The sequence below is a fragment of the Oncorhynchus masou genome, chromosome 29 (genome assembly GCF_036934945.1).
Source record: "Oncorhynchus masou masou isolate Uvic2021 chromosome 29, UVic_Omas_1.1, whole genome shotgun sequence".
NCBI lineage: Eukaryota > Metazoa > Chordata > Actinopteri > Salmoniformes > Salmonidae > Oncorhynchus > Oncorhynchus masou.
In genome coordinates this window covers 21,385,715-21,405,063 of record NC_088240.1, presented here as the reverse complement: position 1 = coordinate 21,405,063, position 19,349 = coordinate 21,385,715, and the positions used below count along the sequence as shown (strand labels likewise).

At 40.8% G+C, this 19,349-nt stretch overlaps 1 protein-coding gene across 1 annotated transcript in view; it reads right to left on the bottom strand.

Moving 5' to 3' along the window:
• The window catches only part of xpo4 (exportin 4), a 43,853-nt gene extending 24,767 nt beyond the window's left edge, over positions 1-19,086 (bottom strand). Inside the window, 4 exon segments of the mRNA XM_064944255.1 lie at positions 16,541-16,679; positions 16,804-16,945; positions 17,289-17,394; positions 18,997-19,086. Coding sequence (XP_064800327.1) covers positions 16,541-16,679; positions 16,804-16,945; positions 17,289-17,394; positions 18,997-19,086 — 477 coding nt within the window.
• Positions 19,087-19,349: the final 263 nt, after the last annotated feature.

The window sequence follows — 19,349 nt, the reverse complement described above, 5'->3', positions numbered from 1 at the left end:
AGAACAACAGTAAAGGACCTTGTGAAGATGCTGGAGGAAACCGGTACAAAAGTATCTATATCCACAGTAAATCGAGTCCTATAAATCGACATAACCTGAAAGGCCGCTCAGCAAGGAAGAAGCCACTGCTCCAAAACCGCCACAAAAAAAGCCAGACTACGGTTTGCAACTGCACATGGGGACAAAGATCGTACTTTTTGGAGAAATGTCCTTTGGTCTGATGAAACAAAAATAGAACTCTTTGGCCATAATGACCATCGTTATGTTTGGAGGAAAAAGGGGGATGCTTGCAAGCCGAAGAACACCATCCCAACCGTGAAGCATGGGGGTGGCAGCATCATGTGGTGGGGTGCTTTGCTGCAGGAGGGACTGGTGCACTTCACAAAATAGATGGCATCATGAGGAGGAAAATTATATGGATATATTGAAGCAACATCTCAAGACATCAGTCAAGAAGTTAAAGCTTGGACGCAAATGGGTCTTCCAAATGGACAATGACCCCAAACATACTTCCAAAGTTGTGGCAAAATGACTTAAGGACAACAAAGTCAAGCTATTGGAGTGGCCATCAAAAAGCCCTGACCTCAATCCTATAAAAACTAATTGTGGGCAGAACTGAAAAAGTGTGTGCGAGCAAGGAGGCCTACAAACCTGACTCAGTTACACCAGCTCTGTCAGGAGGAATGGGCCAACATTCACCCAACTTATTGTGGGAAGCTTGTGGAAGGCTACCAGAAACATTTGACCCTAGTTAAACAATTTAAAGGCAAAGCTACCAAATACTCATTGAGTGTATATGTAAACCTCTTACCCACTGGGAATGTGATGAAAAAAATAAAAGCTGAAATAAATCACTCCCCACTATTATTCTGACATTTCACATTCTTAAAATAAAGTGGTGATCCTAACTGACCTAACACAGGGAATTTTTAGTAGGATTAAATGTCAGGAATAGTGAAAACTGAGTTTTAAATTTATTTGGCTAAGGTGTATGTAAACTTCCGACTTCAACTCTAGGTAGAGTCCAGTGAGTGTACATAGAGCCATTGCAAATAAAAAGCGTGTCAATGCAAATAGTCAGGGCTGCCAATTGATTTACTGTTCAGCAGTCTTATGGCTTGGGTGTGGAAGCTGTTCAGGAGCCATTTGGTCCCCAGACTTCGCGCTCCGGTACTGCTTGCCGTGTGGTAGAGAAAAACAGCCTGAGATTTTGATGGCTGGAGTCTTTGACAATCTTTAGGGCCTTCCGCTGACGTCGCCTGGTATAGAGGTCCTGGACGGCATGGAGCTCGACCTGTATGCACTACCTTCTGTAATGCCTTCCGGTCGGATTCCAAGCAGTTACCATAGCATGCGGTGAAGCAGCCAGTCAAGATGCTCTCAATGATGTAGCTGTATCACTTTTTGAGGATCTGTGGGCCCATACCAAATCTTTTCAGCCTCCTGAGGGGGATGAGGCATTGTTGTGCCCCCTTCACGACTGTGCTGGTATGTTTGGAACATGATAGGTCCTTGGTGATGTGGACACAGAGGAACTTGAAGCTCTCAACCCTCTACCGCCCCGTTGATGTGAATGAGGGCATGCTCTGCCCGCCATTTCCTGTAGTCCACGATCAGCTACTTTGTCTGACTGATGTTGAGGGAGAGGTTGTTGTCCTGGCACCACACTGCCAGGTCTCTAACCTGCTCCCTATAGGCGGTCTCATCTTCGTGTGTGATCAGGCCTTCCACCGTTATGTCTTTGAAAACTTAATGGGACGGCAGGGGAGCCTAGTGGTTAGAGCGTTGGACTAGTAACCGGAAGGTTGCAAGTTCAAACCCCCAAGCTGACAAGATACAAGGTACAAATCTGTTGTTAACAAGTAGTTAAACCCACTGTTCCTAGGCTGTCATTGAAAATAAGAATTTGTTCTTAACTGACTTGCCTAGTTAAGGTTTATAAAAAAAATGGTGATGGAGTTGTGTGCTACCACACAGTCGTGGGTGAACAGGGAGTACAGGAGGGGACTAAGCATGCACCCCTGAGGGGCCCCCGTATTTAGGGTCAGCGATGCGGATTTCTTATTGCCTACTCTCACCACTTGGGGGCAGCCAGTCAGGAAGTCTCCTGGACTCAGCTGCAGAGGGAGGTGTTCAGTCAGGGTTCTTAGCTTATAGTTCCAGGGTCCCAAGTAACATTGTGTTGAATCGCCATGTCTTTGTTATTGTCAAAGGAAGTTTGAGCTTAAAGCTTAAATGTACAATAGGCTGTCATCCGTAATTATTCTAGATAGGCATTTACATGCAGAAACACGGTCAATTAAAATAAAATGTTACAATACAAAAGTAAATTCTTGAAAATGAGTTGTGGACATGAGTAATAGGAGTATTATCTTTCATTTGTATGCCAATGTGGCCCTTTATCTACTTCCCCAGAGTCAGACGAACTCGCGGATACCACTTTTATGTCTCTGTCACATATGAATTTTAGAGAGCCAATGCTAACTAGCGTTATGCAATGACTGGAAATCTATGGGTATCTGCGAGCATTGCCAAAATCCCTAAGTATCCATTTAATGTATTCATTTCTTAAGTATTACCCACAACACGTGAAATTGAGATGGATCTTTAAAATAAATTGTTTAGTGCCCTCCTGTAATATTGGCACCTTTGGTAAATATGAGCAAAACAGTCTGTGAAAAAAAGTCTTTGCTGTTTATTCTCTTGGTCTTTCACTCAAAATATTCACCGAAAATCAAACCTTTATTTGAAGTAAAATTACTGAAATAAATATTTTTCTCCGAAACAAATTCTTGAGTAAAATCTAACTGAAGTATATTCCCATTCATATTTTAAGTTAAGGTCACCTGAGTGATTAGGAACACTTCGAGTGTTAAGCCATGACTTCCTGTTTCACTGGGGTATAAATATGAGGTGACACACAGGATGTCATGGATGACTATGGGAAAGACCCAAGAACACAGTGGTGATGTGCGACAAAAAGAGGACATCTGTCTATATTGACACCACGCACCGTGAGGAAGATGGTTTGAGTGGCCAAAAAATCTCCAAGGATCACAGCTGAAGAATTGCAGACGTTTGTTGGGTCTTGGGGTCAGAAAGTCTCCAAAACTCTGATCAGATGCCATCTACATAACCCCAAGTTGTGTGGGAGGGTTGCCATAAAAAAGCCTTTGCTGTCATCAAAAGACAAACTCAAGCGCCTACAGTTTGCCAAACGTTACTGGAACTTTCAATAGGACCGGGTTCTATGGTCAGATGAGACCAAAATAGAGCTTTTTGGAGAGAAAAAAAACACCAGAGGTGGGTTTGGCATAGACCGAAAGATAATCATAAAGAAAAGTACCTAATCCCCCACTGTGAAGTATGGTGGTGGATCTTTGATGTTGTGGGGCTGTTAGGACACATGGCATCATGGGCTCCATCAACTACCAGCAGATATTAAATCAAAATCTGACTGCCTCTGCTAGGAAGCTTAAACTGGGCCATGGTTGGATCGTCCAGCAGGACAATGTTCTAAAGCACACCTCAAAATCAACACAAAAATTGTTCACTGACTACAGAATCATGGATTTGCCATGGCCGTCAAAGTCCCCTTACCTAAACCCCATAGAAAACATGTGGGATGAGCTGAAGATGAGAATCCACAAGTGTGGACCTCGGAATCTGAAGGATCTAGAGATTTTGTATGGAGGAATGGTCTCAGGTCCCTTGCCATGTGTTCGCCAACCTCATTATGCATTATAAGAGAAGACTCATAGCTGTTATCTTGGCAAAGGGAGGTTGCACAAAGTATTGAATGAAGGGGTGCCATTAATTGTGGCACAAATGAGAAAAATATTTGTTTTATGATGAGAATGTATTTTTTCTTTCAACTATTTTACCTTAATTAACAGGTTTGATTTTTGTGAATATTTTGAATGAAAGAACCAAGAGGATAAACCTTTTTAATTCACTGCCTGTTTTGCTCATATTGGGAATATACTTCATTTAGATTTTACTCATAAGAATTTATAGGGGTGCCAATAATTGTGGCACATGTTTCAGAGAAAAATATTTATTTCACATGTATTTTTTTCAATAATTTCACTTCAAATAAAGGTTACATTTTTGTTGATATTTTGAATGAAAGACCTAGAGTATAAACAGCAAAGACATTTTTTTCACAGCCCGTTTTGCTCATATTTACCAAGGGTGCCAATATTAGTGGAGGGCACTATACATAAACAGCTACAATAAAAATAGTATTGGCCAAACCTCATGCCTCTTAGTGGGCATGTATTAACAAGACATAAAAAACTAAACTAAACAATAAATCTCTCATGTTCCTCTTTCACCTCCTCCCCTTTGATGTGCACAAGTGAGAGAATGACCTTATCGGTGCCTCCGTAGTGGTCATTCCCTTTCATACAGGTTACTGGTCATTGGCTAATGTCTCTATGCAATACACACACACACACAGTCAAAAGTTTGGACACCGACTCATGCAAGGGATTTTCCTTATTTTTTTATTATTTTCTCCATTGTAGAATAATATTGAAGACATCAAAATTATGAAATTACACATATGGAATCATGTAGTAACCAAACAAGTGTTAAACAAATCAAAATAGAAATTCCACAAATTAACAAGGCACCCCTGTTAATGAAATGCATTCCAGGGGACTCCCTCATGAAGCTGGTTGAGAGAATGCCAAGAGTGTGCAAAGCTGTCAAGGCAAAGGGTAGCTAATTTGAAGAATCTCAAATATATTTGTTCAACGCTTTTTTGGTCACTATATGATTCCATGTGTTATTTCATAGTTTTGAGGTCTTCACTATTATTCTACAATGTAGAATATAGTACAAATATAGAAAAACCCTGGAATAAGTACATGTCCAAACTTTTGACTGGTAGCGTATATATAAATGCGCTCTAGTAAACCACCTATTTTAAGTAAGGTGCATTATGAAGGAGATTTTTTTTTAAATTCTATAATATAACTAAATGAGACACCTATTATTTTCAGTATGTGTAATCTACGACAGTAGAGGGATCTGGGTCGCTGTGTGTTCAGCTCCCATACCCATTTCCAACCACCGTGGCGTGAGTGCCAGTACTATGTGTCCATGCTATGTGCAGTCAACTAGGATAATTACTGACTGTAAAGTAAATATAGTGATTATTATTAAGGTGCCCTGTCTTGGGTTGGTTCTGCCTTTTGAGATAGATGAGACACTTCTAAGTATATATTGATAATTAGCCCTGGCCAGCGTGATAGGTCATGCCCTCAGGGTTAACAACGAGAGAAAAATATTTAAAAAAGCACTTGCCAGCCCCCCGAGTGGCCCAGCGGTCAAAGGCACTGCATCGCAGTGTTGCGGCGTCACTACAGCCAGGGGTTCGATTCCAGGCTGTTACACAACCAGCCGTCCCATAGGATGGAGTACAATTGGGCCAGCATTGTGCGGGTTAGGGATTGACCTAACCCTAGTGAGTCCTTGTGGCGGGCCGGGCGCCTGGAGGCTGACTTCGGGCGTGTCTTGAATGGTGTTTCCTCCAACATATTGATGCAGCTGGCTTCCGGGTTAAGCGAGCAGGTGTTAAGAAGCACGGCTTGGCGAGTCATGTTTCTGACGACACATTACTCGACCTTCGCCTCTCCTGAGCCCATTGGGGAGTTGCAGCGATGAGACAAGATTGTAATCAGGAAATTGGGGAGAGAAAAAAACAAACACTTGCCATCAAATTTTGTCACATGCTTCGTAGACAACAGCGAAATGCTTACTTATTTTCCAACAAGGCAGAGTTAAAGATAAGATACAAAATTAATTTTAAAAATAGAAATATTGGCACAGTGAATAACAAATAGAAATAACATGGCTATTTAGGGAGTAAAAATAATATAGCCATATACAGGCAGACCAGTACCGAGTCGATGTGCAGGGGTATGAGGTAATTGAGGTCACTATGTACTGTACATACAGTGCATTCAGAAAGTATTCACACCACATAATGACAATGCAAAAATAGGTTTAAACAGTTTTACAAATTTATTGAAGAAAAAAAGTGAAATATAAGTACTCAGACCCTTTGCTAAGAGACTCAAAATTGAGCTCAGGTGCAACCTGTTTTCATTGATCATCCTTGAGATGTTTCTACAACTTGGGGATCAAGTGATTTGGAAAGGCACACACCTATCTATAAGGTCACACAGTTGACAGTGCATGTCAGAGAAAAAAAACAAGCCATGAGACCGAAGGAATTGTCCGTAGAGCTCCGAGACAGGATTGTGTCAAGGCACAGATCTGGGGAAGGGTACCAAAAAAAATGTCTACAGCATTCAAGGTCCCCAAGAACACAGTAGCCTACATTATTCTTAAATGGAAAAAGTTTGGAACCACCAAGACTCTTCCTAGATCTGGACGCCCGGCCAAACTGAGCAATCGGGGGAGAAGCGCCTTGGTCAGGGAGGTGACCAAGAACCTGATGGTCACTCTGACAGGGCTCCAGAGTTCCTCTGTGGAGATTGGAGAAACTTCTAGAAGGACAACCATCTCTGCAGCACTCCGCCAATCAGGCCTTTATGGTACAGTGGTGAGACAGAAGCCACTCCTCAGTAAAAAGCACATGACAGCCCGCTTGGAGATTGCCAAAAGGCACTTAAAGCACTCTCAGACCATGAGAAACATGATTCTCTGGTCTGATGAAACCAAGATACAACTCTTTGGCCTGAATTCCAAGCGTCATGTATGGAGGAAACCTGGCACCATCCCGATGGTGAAGCATGGTGGTGGCGGCACCATGCTGTGGGGATGTTTTTCAGTGGCAGAGGCTAGTCAATATCGGGGGAAAGATGAACAGAGCAAAGTACAGAGAGATTCTTGATAAAAATCTGTTCCAGAGCGCTCAGGGCCTCAGCCTAGGACAAAGGTTAAACTTCCAACAGGACAACAACCCTAAGCACACAGCCAAGACAACGCAGGAGTGGCTTCGAGAGAAGTCTCTAAACGTCCTTGAGTGGCCCAGCCAGAGCCCAGTATTGAACCCAACTGAACATCCCTGAAGAGACCTGAAAATAGCTGTGCAGTGACGCTCCCCATCCAACCTGACAGAGGTTGAGAGGATCTGCCAAGCTTGTAGTGTCTTACCCAAGAAGACCCAAGGCTGTAATCGCTGCCAAAGGTGCTAAAACAAAGTATTAAATGTGATCAGTTTTAATAAGATGTGCAAAAAAAGAATAACTGTTTGATTTGTCATAATAGGGTTGAGTGTAGATTGAGGGGGGAAACAATTGAATCAATTTTAGAATAAGGCTGTCATGTAACAAAATGTGGAAAAGTCAAGGGATCTGAATACTTTCCGAACACACTGTATAGGTAGGGGTAAAATGACCAGTATCAGGATGTGGTGTGTGTGTGGCATCAGTATGCATGTTATGTGTGTGGGAGTATGTACTGTGTGTTGGGCTGTCAGAGTACAGTGCCTTCAAAAAGTATTCACACCCCTTGACTTTTTCCACATTTTGTTACATTACAGCTGTATTTTAAAATGTATTTTTCCCCCCCTCATCAATCTACACGCAAACCCATTATGACAAATCAAAAATAGGTGCAACTTTGTTTTTTGCACATTTTATTAAAACTGATCACATTTACATAAGTATTCAACCGGAATTTAAAATGGATTACATTTAGATGTTTCGTCACTGGCCTACACACACACACACCATAATGTCAAAGTAGAATGATGTATTTCAAAATTTTACAAATTAATAAAAAATGTAAAGCTGAACTGTCTTGAGTCAATAACTAGTCAACCCCTTATGGCAAGAATAAATACATTCAGGTGTAAAAATGTGCTTAACAAGTCAAAATAAGTTGCATGGACTCACTGTGTGCAATAAGTGTTTAACATTTTTTTATGACTACCTCTTCTCTGTACCCCACACATACAGATCCCATGTCAAAGTAGAATTATGTTTTTCAAAAAGTTAACAAATCAATTAAAAATGAAAAGCTGAAATGTATTGAGTCAGTAAGTATTCAAAACTATTGTTATGAGAAATCTAATTAAGTTCAGGAGTAAAAATGTGCTTAACAAGTCACATAATAAGTTGCATGGACTCACTCAGTGTGCAGTAATAGTGTTTAACATGATTTTTGAATGACTACCTCATCTCTGTACCCCACACATACAATTATATGTAAGGTCCCTCAATCGAGCAGTGAATTTCAAACACAGATTCAACCGCAAAGGGTAGCTATTGGTAGATGGGTAAAAATACAAAAAGGAGGCATTGAATATTCCTTTGAGCAAGTTATTAATTACACTTTGGCTGGTGTATCAATAAACACAATCACTACAAAAAAAAGGCATCTTCCTTGACTCAGTTGCCGGAGAGGAAGGAAACCACTCAGGGATTTCACAAGGCCAATGGTGACTTTTAAACAGTTACAGAGTTTAATGACTGTGATAGGAGAAAACTGAGGATGGATCAACATTGTACTTACTCCATAATACTAACCTAAATGACATAGTGAAAAAAAAGGAAGTATGTACAGAATAAAAATGTTCCACAACATCCTGTTTGCAATAAGGTACTAAAGTAAAACTTCAACAAAAAAAGTGTGGCAAAGAAATTATCATGTCCTGAATAAAAAGTGTAATGTTTGGGGCAAATCCAACACAACACCGAATATCACTCTTCATATTTTCAGTTTTTTAGGATAATAATAATATGCAGAATAGAGATAAGTACAGGCAAAATCCTTGAGCAAAACCTGGTTCAGTCTGCTTTCCAACAGGCACTGGGAGACAAATTCACCTTTTAGCAGGACAATATCCTAAAACACAAGGCCAAATCTACACTGGAATTGCTTACCAAGACGACAGTGAACGTTCCTGAGTGGCCAAGTTAAAATGTTTACTCAAATCTACTTGAAAAGCTATGGAAAAACCTGAAAATGCTTGTTGAGAAATTATCAACAACCAATTTCACAGAGCTTGAAGAATTTTGAAAAGAACTATGGGCAAATGTTGTACAATCCAAGTGTGCAAAGCTCTTAGACTCACAGCTAAGGGGTGTGAATACTTCTTTAAAAATTATTTCTGCAATAAAATTAGCCAACATTTCTAAAAACATGTTTTTACTTTGTCATTATAAGGTATTGTGTGTATACAGTGGGGCAAAAAAGTATTTAGTCAGCCACCAATTGTGCAAGTTCCCCCACTTAAAAAGATGAGAGGCCTGTAATTTTCATCATAGGTACACTTCAACTATGACAGACAAAATGAGAGAAAAAAAATCCAGAAAATCACATTGTAGGATTTTTTATGAATTTATTTGCAAATTATGGTGGAAAAAAGGTATTTGGTCACCTACAAACAAGCAAGATTTCTGGCGCTCACAGACCTGTAACTTCTTCTTTAAGAGGCTCCTCTGTCCTCCACTCGTTACCTGTATTAATGGCACCTGTTTGAACTTGTTATCAGTATAAAAGACACCTGTCCACAACCTCAAACAGTCACACTCCAAACTCCACTATGGCCAAGACCAAAGAGCTGTCAAAGGACACCAGAAACAAAATTGTAGACCTGCACCAGGATGGGAAGACTGAATCTGCAATAGTTACGCAGCTAGGTTTGAAGAAATCAACTGTGGGAGCAATTTTTAGGAAATGGATGACATACAAGACCACTGATAATCTTCCTCGATCTGGGGCTCCACGCAAGCTCTCACCCCGTGGGGTCAAAATGATCACAAGAACTGTTAGCAAAAAATCCCAGAACCACACAGGGGGACCTAGGGAATGACCTGCAGAGAGCTGGGACCAAAGTAACAAAGCCTACCATCAATAACACACTACGCCGCCAGGGACTCATATTCTGCAGTGCCAGACGTGTCCCCCTGCTTAAGCCAGTACATGTCCAGGCCCGTCTGAAGTTTGCTAGAGAGCATTTGGATGATCCAGAAGAAGATTGGGAGAATATCATATGGTCAGATGAAACCAAAATAGAACTTTTTGGTAAAAACTCAACTTGTCGTGTTTGGAGGACAAAGAATGCTGAGTTGCATCCAAAGAACACCATACCTACTGTGATGCATGGGGGTGGAAACATCATGCTTTGGTGCTGTTTTTCTGCAAAGGGACCAGGACGACTGATCCGTGTAAAGGAAAGAATGAATGGGGCCATGTATCGTGAGATTTTGAGTGAAAACCTCCTTCCATCAGCCAGGGCATTGAAGATGAAACGTGGCTGGGTCTTTCAGCATGACAATGATCCCAAACACACCGCCCGGGCAATGAAGGAGTGGCTTCGTAAGAAGCATTTCAAGGTCCTGGAATGGCCTAGCCAGTCTCCAGATCTCAACCCCATAGAAAATCTTTGGAGGGAGTTGAAAGTCCATGTTGCCCAGCAAGAGCCCCAAAACATCACTGCTCTAAAGGAGATCTGCATGGAGGAATGGGCCAAAATACCAGCAACAGTGTGTGAAAACCTTGAAGACTTACAGAAAACGTTTGACCTCTGGGGTATATAACAAAGTATTGAGATAAACTTTTGATATTGACCAAATACTGATTTTCCACCATAATTTGCAAATAAATTCATAAAAAAATCCTACAATGTGATTTTCTGGATTTTTTCCCTCATTTTGTCTGTCATAGTTGAAGTGTACCTATGATGAAAATTACAGGCCTCATTTTTTTAAGTGGGAGAACTTGCACAATTGGTGGCTGACTAAATACTTTTTTGCCCCACTGTATGAGTGAGAATTATTTTTCATTTAAATATTTGCATTCCGGCTATAACAACAAAATAGGAATAAGTTAATGGGTATGCATACTGTAATTGTTCAACAAAGAGCTGGAAATAATACGGTGCATAATTGTGGGCTTCGCGCATATAAACTGTCTCGTTTATAAACTTGGCAATTGCCCATGTTTCTTCAACATTCCTTTAAAGTGGAACTGACAGCGATTTAGCAACATTAAATCATATTAAAATCTGTTCATATACACCCCCAGGAAGAAGAACACTTATAAAAAAAATAATCTGAAAGGCGAACACTTAGGTATGGTCATTTTCACATTTTCATAGAATGTTTGGGAATTACGTATAGTAAGGCATATGTGAAAATTCTATAATAATATAGAGTGGGAAACCAGCCTTGCGTTTGGACAATTAAGACACTGCAGTAAATAAAACCATCTGTCTTGCCCAGTACTGGAGTCTACACAGACCGTTGCGGCATAGCCAATCAGAACTACAGTAGGCCTATATACACAGAATTTATATATTTGTATATAGACCTACTTGCCTACATACAAATAATATAGGCAAAACAAGTTATATTTGTATATAGGCTTTGTGCCACATGGGCCTGCGATCATTCACTACGACCTGAACGGTGTTTACAGGCAGTAGCAACATCGCAAATGTAGATAATTCGAAAACAAAAATACACCTGAACGGATTCCTGCAAATATCTAAATGCCAAAAGAGTCATCTTACATTTGGGAACTTGACAGTCATATTGATCAAACAACCATGAAACCCTCAGCTGCCTATTATGCACATCAACAAGATCAACAACCTATATTAGGCAGAGCAAGATGAGCTAAAAATCTAATGAGGGAACGTTAGATAAACACTCACAAACTTTTTCAGCTCGTTGGCCTTCAAAATTGTACTGATAAACAATGGGGAATAGTAACCTGCTCATTCTTATGCAGTTTGCCAATGCATGCTTGTCCCAACCCAAGTTTTGACAACTGAATGGAAACTTGCCTGCCCGCCCATTTGATCGATGCCAAATACATTGGATTGACAACTACAAAAAATACGATAATTGTTGATAACAGTCATTCAAATTCAGCATAGCTAGCTAGAAAGCAAAGCAATTCATATTCAAACCAAATGACACCTGCATTTCTAGCTGTAGGTGGGGGGGTCTGTCACTCCAACCGCCTCTCAGCATTTTGTATTATTCTGTACATAAATCCAGGACACTACATTTAGTATGATATGTTATTGTAGTGAAACAATAAACCCAGGGTCGTTACATTATGTTATGATATGTATTAATTTGTGGATGTCCATCACCCATTTCGTATGATGTTACGAATTACAATTCGTATTATAGGTTTGGAATTTGCAAAGCGTTCAATGTCACGAATTTGCTAACCTTAGCATGGGTTAGCGGTTTGGGTTAAGGTTAGGGGAAGAGTTAGCTAACATGCTAAGTCGTTGCAAACTAGCTAAAAAGTAGTCAATTTAAAAGTTGCTAATTAGCTAAAATGTTCAAGTCTGTGATGAGATTCAAACTCGCAACCTTTGGTTGTTTAACGTTCGCGTTAGGTAACCATCTGTCTTATGTAACCTTACCAAACGTAACATATTATACTAATTTGAGTGTCCCGGATATACATTTACATCAAGTCTCTGAGACCAGGCTGGCCACTCACCCACTCCTCCAATGACATGACATCCTCCCGGCTGCTAGCTAGCTAAAGTTAGGCTCCGTGTTTTTAGCTTGCTAAATAAATAGCTAGCTACATATATAGATAGATACGCTAGCCCAGAGGTGTCAAACAATCAGCGCACGGGCCATATTGAAAAAATAAAATAAAAATTGCGGGCTAGACATAGCCTATTTGTTTATACATTTAAAAAAAAGCATAACTGGACCCAAACTGGCCATTGTTTTATTAGAAAAAAAGATGTCCCTTTATAAATGTCCACCAGTAAATGCTGTATAACATTTTAACATATTAAAACAGAAATAATACTTGTCCAGTCTTTGCTGCTATGCTTGCATATGTGCATAATATGCTGTTAGTAATTGTCAAGCTTTGCAAACCGAAGCTAGACTGCAACATTTTAGTAGCCTAGCTTGGAATGTGTCTGTACACGTTCCCTCCCCTGCTCGCTGTAAACAGGACACACAAAAGTAACGCAAATGAAGTTGAATTCAACGATGCGAGCACAGGCTGTAATTTCATAAAGTAGATGACTCAACTGTTGACTAATTTATACTCGCTTGTGTGTCCTATTCGGCCAACGGGCCTTGACACATGTGCGCTAGCCTATTAGCCTCGTTATGACTGACTTGTGATCATTGCCCTTGCTAGTTTGACTGTATTTACATTCCCAGCCTTAGTTACTTACAGTCGTCCGTTTTTGTCCAAAATATTCAGTCATTGTAACTGAAACATTGCATCTCGAATGGGTGGAGGCAGGTAACAATGTAAACGACCAGGTGTGGTTTACAACCTGAAATCAATATTATTTTGGACTGCTAAGAAATGTAATGGTGAATTGTATTAGTCATGCATTGAACTGCATCCATCTATTCTGCCAACAATGCCTTAGTGTACGTCATGGAATGTTGAGTCACATTGAACCTATTTTTAAAACCTCGTATAAAAGTTGTTTTTGTAGCATAGTGTTTTTTTGTGTTTTTTTTTTTTTTACTGATATTATGACTGTCTGTTTCATATCTGCAAAGTAGTTAAAACGCTGTCAGTTCACTTGAACTAATTCATTACCATTATTCATTGTACTTTCTATGGGAGAATAAAAATTATAATCAACAAGATATCATGTTGCCCACATTAATAACACATTTTTCAATTAATATTTACATGCGTTATCATGCGTTAATTCGGGAAAAAGTCAAATCCATTTTAGAAAAGGGAGAGAGAGCAACAAAGTACTTTTATTTGTGTGTTTACAATTTCAGCGCCTATTTAAAAAATGTTTTTTTTTTTTTTTACATGTGGGCCATTTAAATTCTTCCCACCCACTCAGGTCTTTGTAGCCTATTAGCTGGGGAGCAATTAAAAAAAGAATCCTCCAGATCATAGAAATCATTATGTAGTCTTGTTCACTTGTTATTTCATTACTTAAACAAATAGATTGTGGCTATAGCCTACCAATTAATGGGTTGTCATTTAGAGTCAATAGCCAACCGTCATTAAAGTGTTATTCATTTTGACAGATTGTTTGACTAGTGCTGTGATTGTCTTTTCAATAGGTGTGTGAGTGAAGGCATTAGGCAATAGTCCAGTGCCCTATCTGTCATACATTGTCTGTTGGGAAGCTGTCCTGTAGTCTATGCAGTGGTAAGAGTAGGCAACAACACATCTGCCACACTGATCCTCAACACTGGGGCCTCTCAGGGTTGCGTGCTTAGTCCCCTCAGTAACTCCCTGTTCGCCCACGACTGCTGTGGCCAAGCACGACTCCAACACCATCATTATGTTTGCTGACGACAACTGATATTAGGCCTGACCACAGACAACGATGAGACAGCATATAGGGAGCAGGTCAGAGACTGGCAGTGTGGTGCCAGAATAACAACCTCTCTCTCAATGTTGGCAAGACAAAGGAGCAGATCGTGGACTACAGGCAAAGGCGGGCCGAACAGGCCCCCATTAACATCAACGGGGTCGCGGGTCGAGAGTTTCAAGTTCCTTGGTCTCCACATCACTAACGAACTACCATGGTCCAAACACACCAAGACAGTTGTAAAGAGGGCACGACAACACCCGTTCCCCCTCAGGAGACTGAAAATATTTCCCTCCACTCACAAGCATTTCGCTACACTCGCATTAACATCTGTTAACCATGTGTATGTGACCAATAAAATTTGATTTTAAGATTTGGCATGGGTCCCCAGAAAGTTCTACAGCTGCACCATTGAGAGCATCCTGACCGGTTGCATCACCACCAGGTATGGCAACTGCTCAGCATCTGACTGCAAGGCGCTACAGAGGGTAATGTGTACGGCCCAGCACATCACTGGGACCAAACTTCCTGACATCCAGGACCTATATAGTAGGCGGTGGCAGAGGAAGATTGCCAAAGACTCCAGTCACCCTAGTCATAGACTGTTCTCTCTGCTACTACACGGCAAGCGGTACCGGAGCGCCAAGTTTAGGACAAAAAGGCTCCTTAACAGCTTCTACCCCCAAGCCATAAGGCTGCTGAACAACTAATCAAATGACCATCCGGACTATTTACATCGCTGCCATTCGCTGTTTATTATCTATGCATAGTCACTTTATACATTTCCTCGACTAACCTGTACCCTCGCACATTGACTCGGTATCCCCTGTATATAGTCACGTTTTTGTTATGTAATTTTCTTGTGTTACTTTTTGAATTATTTACTTTAGTTTATTTTTTTTTTAAACTATTTCTTGAACTGCATTGTTGGTTCAGGGCTTGTATGTAAGCATTTCATGGTAAGGTTGTACTCGGCGCATGTGAAAAATACAATTTGATTTGAGTTAATTCATTGACATTTCCACCGTTCTCCTTGTCCAGGTTATCCAGGAATCGGGTAGCTTCTTTTGCTAATTTCCGTGTGATGGTTCTTTTCTTCCATTTGACCCATAGATGTGTGGGGTACACCAGAAAGAAAGTGATTACTTTTTCTCATGGCTTTTTCTTTAAAAGGTTGAATTCTCTGCATTTCATGTAGAGGTCTCCGCTCATGTCGACGTTGATCCGATAGCCCTCATACATCAAAGGTCCGACTCCTGACGTTTTGGCTTGGAAGGTCAGTCGTAGAACTTTCTTTGTTCCTATATTTAAGGAACTTTGCAATGATGGCCCTTTGTTTGCTGCTCATGTCCCCTCTCGGCCCGCCTGTTCGATGTGCTTGTTTTATTGTGGGAGCCCATGTGAAGTTCTCCTGGCCCAGTAGTTGTGGTTTTACCTTTTCCAGGAATTTTTCCATTCCGGTTGTTCCACAGCTTTCTGGGAAATTTACAAAACTAAGATTTGAACGGCGACTGAAGTCATCCATCCCGTTTAATCTTTCAGTAAGCCTCGTAATGATGTATTTTTGTTCATCCACGGTTTTCTGGAGCTTTTCTTGTGTGATTTTCTCCAGGGTTAAACTGATTTATATTTATTTATTTAGCTCCTTTGCACCCCATTATTTCTATCTCTACTTTGCACATTCATCCACTGCAAATCTACCATTCCAGTGTTTTATTTGCTATATTGTATTTACTTCGCCACCATGGCCTTTTTTTGCCTTTACCTCCCTTATTTCACCTCATTTGCTCACATTGTATATAGACTTATTTTTCTACTGTATTATTGACTGTATGTTTGTTTTACTCCATGTGTAACTGTGTTGTTGTATGTGTCGAACTGCTTTGCTTTATCTTGGCCAGGTCGCAATTATAAATGAGAACTCGTTCTCAACTTGCCTACCTGGTTAAATAAAGGTGAAATAAATAAATACAAATCCCGTCTCCTCAGTGTTTGCCCAGTCCAGTCATAACAGTTTCAATTTTTTTTACATCAGATATTTTCTTAGAGTTGAGTTCTTTCCTATTTAAGAGGCATATTTTATTAAAGAAATGGAATGCCAAACGGATCACCTTCAACTGACTAACTTGACATCACCATACTGGAAATTATATTTTCTATGTTTGACATATTACGTGATAGGACTTTGATAATCATAGTGGAGTCAAGAATACATGTCTCGCTTGCGTCGGGGATGAGTTTACGAATCAGGCCTGTGTTTCTTACCACTGTGGGGTTGCCGCTGCTGATGAGTTGGCTGACTTCGTGGAAGATGCCTTTACAGTTGATCGACTTGTCCAGAGAACCTCTCTTTACTATGACGGCTACAGCCAGCAGGATCTGCTCCCGGACATACTTCTGCAGACTGGGGGATGGAGAGAGGAGAGACTGCATGAGGTGAGATTGCGTCATACTTGAGAATCGAATTAATGCTGCCGTTACACTGACTCATACACCCCCCCCTTACACACACACACACACAGGCCTACTTGGGTCTCTGTAAGACGTAGGTGAGGAGGAATGTTCGGAGCGACTCGATGCTGGCCTTCTCCAGCAGGATCCACTCCCGTACCACTGCCTCCATGACGGCTGTGGCCGCCTGGAACAGCACATAGTCTACCTTACTGGTCTCTGTGGAGGCAGAGAAATGAATCACAGAGAGAGAGACAGAATTACAGGTCTCTGTGGAGGGAGAGAAATTAATCACAGAGACAGAATTACAGGTCTCTGGAGGGAGAGAAATGAATCACAGAGACAGAATTACAGGTCTCTGGACACACATGCACATAGCACACACACAGTATCACATGTATCTGTGGGAAAACACAGCACACTCAAACATAAGTTACTGAGTTCACAAAACAAAAAACTGAAACTACTAACTAATCTTAGGAGATACAGCAGATAACACAAACATTAAGTAACACACAAACAAACATTGAGTGTTTTGAAGCATTTGTATGGTGATTCTTACCTAAGATGTGCTTGCAGACAGCGAAGGGTGATTTAGACTTCCTGAAGGAGAGGAATATGTGCTCTGCATGCTGCCTCTGTTCTGCATTGACCATGGACGGCGGTGCCTAAAACACACACACACACACACCATTAGTGTACAGTCAATTATTTCACCACGTACAGTAAGTCTCACACACAACACATTAAATTATTTCCACAGATGGACTGCTAAGCATACACAAGCAATCAGCAAAGGAGTGTGGCTAAAATTCAGCTCTGCAGGAAATTCACATTCCAGGTAAAGCCTAATTGCAGTAAAAGCAGCTCTGACTCGGCAGCCAGCAGGAGAAAAAGACCCTTTATCTGTCCTGACCACAAGCACGACAGGGCCTTCCTTCCCCCAACCCTCCTTCCCATGCCCAACCCTTCCCCCTACCACACACACACACTAGCACTGACATTTGTTTAGAAACTCCATTTTAACCCATTATAACCTGGAAGGTGTAATAAGAGAATAGTTGAGCGCACCTTAAAGGTGCATAAGGGTAAAAGACTGGAGTTTCAATGCACGTTGTCATTAACTCATGTCTAATATACATCAGCCTATTTCCGGAGAGCAGAAACGTAACAAAACACTATTAGTGAGACCTGATTATAATAGTAGTAATAAATAAATACGTATCGAATATAATTAACTTGGCCAAATAGTTATGATTTCTTCCAATGAGAGGGAATCAAAGTAACCGGCACGAGCTCCAAAGAGCACTTCGGTCACCAAGCTTGGGGGTGGGTATTATTTGTGGAACGTTCCATCAGGAATATGTTCCAAAAACTTCGTAAAGTACAATGTTGCCAACAAACAACGCATACAAAGTAGCACGATCAATTCACCTAACGTTAGCTAACTAGCTGCAGAATAGGCATCAACTCACCACGTTGCTTATTCTTAATGTTTGTCCATAGGCTACCAGAGATTTTTTTCCGAATAAACGCGGTGAAGTGAAAACTTAATGAAACAGCCCACTCCCTACCTAGTATCTTATTCAGCCGCTATACAACGTTGTATGCGTTGTTTGTTGGCACCCTTGTTATTTACGTTTTTATAACAGATTTCTGTTGGAACGTTCCACAAATTATACCCACCCCCAAGCATGGTACTTGACCAAGTGTGTGATCCAAGAACTTTTAGCCAACACATGGTTAGCTAATTGTTTCCAATATATGAGTTATATTTTACTAAAACTGGGCTTTATGATTTATTCAGGGAGTTGAAACAGCGCCCTAATTGACTGATGCATCACGTTGGCCACAAATCGAGGGTAAAGTCAGTAACTACTAGCTATGGAACATGGTGAATCAACAGTGTCTAACGACGTCGTGCAATGGGAATGCTCACCGAACTGTCAATTGTGGAAGAAATACAACTACATATTGTATCAAACTAACTAAACAAGTGTGTGGGTCCCTGTAAACATGTGTGTTCTACTAGTTAAGTTTTTAGGAAAAAAATCGTCACAAGACACTGTCACACATCGCTAGTGGCTTTTGGGGGATGATGGCTATCCTATATTTTTTGCGGGATGGAGACAACACTGCGCCACGCATCGCGATCCTTTCTCAGAGAAATAACTGTGCCCGCTAAATCTCTCGCCGTCTCATAACTCTCAGTAAAACCCTGAACAAAGTATATACCAAAAAACACACAAAAATGAGATTATATTTCTCACCATTAAAACTTTGGCAGCGCTTTCCAGCTGTGAAATCACTTCTGGTGAACCGACCGCCGCCATCATGGTCCCTCTTCAATGACGCGCCATGCGCTGCATTGTGGGATTAAGCGGTACTCGGAGCCAATGAGTTCATGGACAGACTCTCTTGTCAGGGTGTTTTAGGATGGTGCGTGCCTATTTGGAGGTTATGTAATCGAAATAGATAGCCATAAAAATTGAGCGTAAGAGTCTTCGTTTTTACAAGCCAAAGACGCTTGCAAACGTGATATGATGTAATACCTACATCTTTAGTGACTATTCCTACCACCATAGATCTCACCAAAAAACGTAACACAAATCATCTGAATCCT